At 50.9% G+C, this 5,030-nt stretch overlaps 1 protein-coding gene across 1 annotated transcript in view; it reads left to right on the plus strand.

The window, feature by feature from the left end:
• Nucleotides 1-5,030, plus strand: part of LOC122546623 (protein C-ets-1-like) — a gene marked incomplete at its 5' end in the record, with an annotated part of 11,550 nt that overhangs the window by 3,028 nt on the left and 3,492 nt on the right. The window contains one exon of the mRNA XM_043685298.1: nucleotides 2,511-2,747. Within this exon, the coding sequence (XP_043541233.1) occupies nucleotides 2,511-2,747 (237 nt within the window). The remainder of the gene's footprint in view (nucleotides 1-2,510; nucleotides 2,748-5,030) is intronic.

The raw sequence follows: 5,030 nt of genomic DNA on the forward strand, positions 1-5,030 counted from the left end.
TAGAGGGGCATAGGTTTAGGGTGAGGGGGGAAAGGTATAAAAGAGACCTAAGGGGCAACTTTTTCACCCAGAGGGTGGTACGTGTATGGAATGAGCTGCCAGAGGATGTGGTGGAGGCTGGTACAATGGCAACACTTAAGAGGCATTTGGATGGGTATATGAATAGGAAGGGGTTGGAGGGATATGGGCCAAAGGCTTGTAAATGGAACTAGATTAATTTAGGATATCTGGGTCAGCATGGACGACTTGGGCCGAAGGTCTGTTTCCGTGCTGTACAGCTCTGTGACTTTATGCCTCTAAGTCCATAGCTCCCTGAAAGTGGCCATGCAAGTCGATTGGGCGGTAAAGAAGCTGTATGACATGCTTGTCTTCCCTGGGCGGGGATCTGAGTACAAGGTCAGGATGTCATGTTGCTGCTTTATCAGTCTTTGGTTAGGCTGCACTGAGAGTATTGTGTTCATTTCTGGTCCCCACATTCCAGGGAGGAGGTGGGGGCTTTGGAGAGGGGGGCAGAAGGGGTTTCCCAGGATGCTGCCAGGATTAGAGGGTGTGAGCTGTAAGGAGAGGCTGGAAAACCTCAGGCTGTTTACTCTGGAGCAGCGGAGGCTGAGGGAAGACTTGATAAAAGTTTATAACGTTATGAGATGTATAGAAAGGGTTAATGGTCAGAGTCTTTCTCCCAAAGCTGAAATGTCTAATACTAGGGAACATGGGTTTAAGGTGAGAGGGCAAAGTTCAAAGGCAATGTGAGGGGCAAGTGTTTTACACAGACAGGGGTAAGAGTGTGCGACACGCTGACAGGGGGTGGTGGAGGAGGCAGATACGATGGGGGGGTGGTTTAAGGGGCTTTTAGACAAACACATGGATATATACAGGGGATGGAGGGATATTGAGCAAGGGCAGGCAGAAGGGGATTAGTTTAATTTGGTGTTACGTTCAGTGCAGCATTGTGGGCCGAAGGGCCTATTCCTGTGCTGTACTGTTCGATGGTCTATGTTCTATCAGGGTGAGGGTCAAAGAAGGAGAAAGTGAGGTCTGCAGATGCTGGAGATCAGAGCTGAAAATGTGTTGCTGGAAAAGCGCAGCAGGTCAGGCAGCATCCAGGAAACAGGAGAATCGACGTTTCGGGCATAAGCCCTTCTTCAGGAAAGAAGGGCTGATGCCCGAAACGTCGATTCTCCTGTTCCTTGGATGCTGCCTGACCTGCTGCGCTTTTCCAGCAACACATTTTCAGCTCTGAGGGTCAAAGAAACCAATTAGAAACAGGTACACGAACTAGTGCTGCATAAGCAGAAGGTGCACATTGGCTGGGAAATTATCGGCATTGAGATCCAGGGAATATGATTGGTCATCACAGCTCCTGCTTCATCTCCATGTCAACGATGGCCCAAACAATCACATCCCTTTCCTCATCCATTATAGATAGTACTCATTATTTTCAGCTCTAACCTGGGACAGTAGCCCAACCTCATGTCTTCCTTTATCAATGTTTCGGTTCTGAAATGCCAAGCTGAGCAAAGATTTTAACTCACTGGGTAGAGGTCTTGAGAAGGGGCAGCATGAGTGGCTCAGTGGTCAGCACTGCAGCCTCACAGCGCCAGGGACCTGGGTTCGATCCCACCCTCGGGGGACTGTCTGTGTGGAGTTTGCACATTCTCCTCGTGTCTGTGTGGGGTTTCCTCCGGGTTCCTCCCACAGTCCAAAATGTGCAGGTTAGGGTGGATTGGCCATGGGAAATTGTTCCATAGTGCCCAGGGATGTGCAGGTTAGGGTGGATTGGCCATGGGAAATTGTCCCATAGTGTCCAGGGATGTGCAGGTTAGGGTGGATTGGCCATGCTAAATTGTCCCATAGTGTCCAGGGATGTGCAGGTTAGGGTGGATTGGCCTTGCTAAATTGTCCCATAGTGTCCAGGGATGTGCAGGTTAGGGTGAATTGGCCATACTAAATTGTCCCATAGTGTCCAGGGATGTGCAGGTTAGGGTGGATTGGCCATGCTCAATTGTCCCATAGTGCCCAGGGATGTGCAGGTTAGGGTGGAGTGTCCATGGGAAATGCAGGGTCCCAGGGATAGGGTAGTGGGGTGGGTCTGGGTAGGAGGATTGTTGTGCATACAGTGGGCTGAATGGCCTGCTCCCAACCTGTTCTCTGATTCTATGAAATGATTGAGAGAGAGAGAATCCTCTGACAGATGAGAAGTGATCTGATGACATCAATAAGCCACTCAGGGATAAGCCACTTGGGGGACATCTCCTCTCTGTAACAGATCGGGCTGAATGGCCTCCTGTACATTGCGATTCCCTTGTAAACGGCGCCCTCTGATGGAGGACGGAAGCGTAGCGTTAAACCCGGGGCCTCCTTCCTGTCCCTTTTGCTCTGGGATCTCCCTGTGCCCAACACGGCCGTGGGTGCAGCCCCTCGTTGAAGTGGGGTTGCTGCCCACCCCCCGGAAGCTGGTTATTTTTGAGGGGACAGTCTGCACACACACACGCCTGTGTTTCTCTCCACAGGAGATCCAGCCGAAAACTGCCAGTGTGTCCCACCTTCTGCCTACGGTGACTCGGGTTTGAACGGGGAGTCACTGCAGCCGCTGCTACCGGTCAGTTCGGAGGATTTGCTCATCCTGAAATCCCAGAGCCATACTAACACCCCACTGCAGGTGGAGCCGGGAGTGGAGCTGCTCTACAGGGAATACCCCCAGGTCAAGCAGGAGTGTGGGCCGGCTGGCACTGCGCCCGTTTACCCAGGTAAAGAGCTGGAGTCACCTTTGGGTGAGGGTCTGGAGGGGGAATATCACACCCAGGCCAGACCCTCCCTGCTACACCGTCACCCCTGAGATGCCCAGAAGCAGCTAACATGAAAGCACATGTCCCTAAACACTTGCTCCCACCTGAACTCCATCGAGCGATCGAGTTACAAATAATAAAATTAAGAAAAGACCTTGGGCTCATGTTGGGCTACAGGTAATCCAACCACGCTGTTCTGTGTCATCGCTGTCCTGTGTTGACACCACCACATGGATTACTTGTGATGGACTCTCTACCTTAATTAGTTTGTCTAGTTTTGGATTACTCGTTACTTTGGTCAGACCATCAGAGTGCAACTCCCTGGCTCCAGCACCTCCTTGTTTTAAATTTTTTTTGTAATTATCTCTCTGCCTTAATTAATCAGTGTTGGGGGTCACTACTTTTCACTTTATACATTAACGATCAAGATGGAGGAACTGAGGGCATTCTGGCGAGGTTTGCGGACGATATAAAGGTAGGTAGAGGGACAGGTAGCCTTGAGGAGGCAGGGAGGCTGCAGGAGGATTTGGACAGGTTAGGAGAGTGGGCAAAGAAGTGACAGATGGAGTACAATGTGGGAAAGTGTGAGACCTTGCACTTTGGTCGGAAGGATAGAGGCATGGACTTTTTTCTCAACAGGGAGAAAATTCAGAGATCTGAGGTTTAAGAAGGCTTGGGGGTTCTAGTCCAGGATTCTCTCGAGGTAAACTTGCAGGTTGAATCAGTCATGAGGAAGGCATTTGAGAGGACTTGAATATAAAGGCAGGGATGTACTTCTGAGGCTCGATAAGGCTCTGGTCAGACCACGCAGCATCTAGGGAACAGGAGAATCGACGTTTCGGGCATTAGCCCTTCTTCAGGAATGAGGAAAGTTGGTCCAGCAGGCTAAGCCTCTTTCCTCATTCCTGAAGAAGGGCTAATGCCCGAAACGTCGATTCTCCTGTTCCCTAGATGCTGCCTGACCTGCTGCGCTTTTCCAGCAACACATTTCCATCTCTGATCTCCAGCATCTGCAGACCTCACTTTCTCCTCTGGTCAGACCACGTTTGGAATATTGGGCTCCATATCTCAGGAAGGATGTACTGGCCCTGGAGCGGGTTCAGGGGAGGGTCGCAAGAATGGTCCCGGCAATGAAAAGGTTAACGAATGAGGAACGTTTGAGGACTCTGGGCCTATACTCGATGGAGTTTAGAAGATGAGGAGGATCGAATTGAAACTTACAGAATACTGACCGGCCTGGACAGAGCGGACGCTGGGAAGGTGTTTCCATCGGTCGGAGAGACTCAGACCCGAGGGCCCAGCCTTCGAGTAAAGGGAAGACCCTTTAGAACAGAGATAAGGAGAAACCTCTTCAGTCAGAGAGTGGGAAATCCATGGGATTCACTGTCACTGAGGATATTTAACACGGAGATAGATCGGTTCCTGAGAAACCACGGGGTCAAGGGTTAGGGGGAGAATGGTGTTGAGAAACTGATCAGCCAGGATTGAACGGTGGAGCAGACTGGATGGGCTGAATGGCCTAACTTCTGCTCCTATGTCTTATGGTCTTGAGGAGAAAACTAATTAAATACAGGCAGGATGTTGCCGATGACCAGGGAGTCTGGAACCAGGAGGTCACAGTCTGAGGATGAGCTCAGACTGAGATGAGGAGAAATGTCTTCACCCAGAGACCAATGAACCTTTGTCTGACATACAAAACAGGTGAGGTCAAAAAATGGGATGTTTTCAAGGAGTTAGACATAGTTCTTAGGCTGAAGGGATGGGGATGGAAGAGAGAACGAGGTAAATGATCAGCCATGATCCGATTGAATAGTGGAGCAAGCTTGAAGGGCCGAATGGCCTACACCTGCTCCTATTATCTGCCTCAGTATGAACTTGTTTCCGTTTGGAGCAAGGGATAGAAGGGTGTATTTTCTGAGTGAGGGGTGTGGACAATTCTCAGTGTTGAGCTGAGTACGTCCAAACCAGAGATTCTCCCGAATCCTCCCATTCCTGCAATGATAGCCCAGGAACCTTCCAGGAAGCTATTCCCCTCCCCTCTCCCTACCCTCCACTGGCTGTACCCCAAGGTTACACTATCCCCTGGATGTCCTGCAGGATAGCGGCTGGTCAAAATTCACTTCACTCCATCCCTCCCTGCCTCCCTCCCTGCCTCCATCCCCCCCTCCATCCCTCCCTTCCTGCCTCCCTCCCTGCCTCCATCCCTCCCTCCATCCCTCCCTCCCTGCCTCCCTCCATCCCTCC

The sequence above is a fragment of the Chiloscyllium plagiosum genome, unplaced genomic scaffold (assembly GCF_004010195.1).
Source record: "Chiloscyllium plagiosum isolate BGI_BamShark_2017 unplaced genomic scaffold, ASM401019v2 scaf_87366, whole genome shotgun sequence".
NCBI lineage: Eukaryota > Metazoa > Chordata > Chondrichthyes > Orectolobiformes > Hemiscylliidae > Chiloscyllium > Chiloscyllium plagiosum.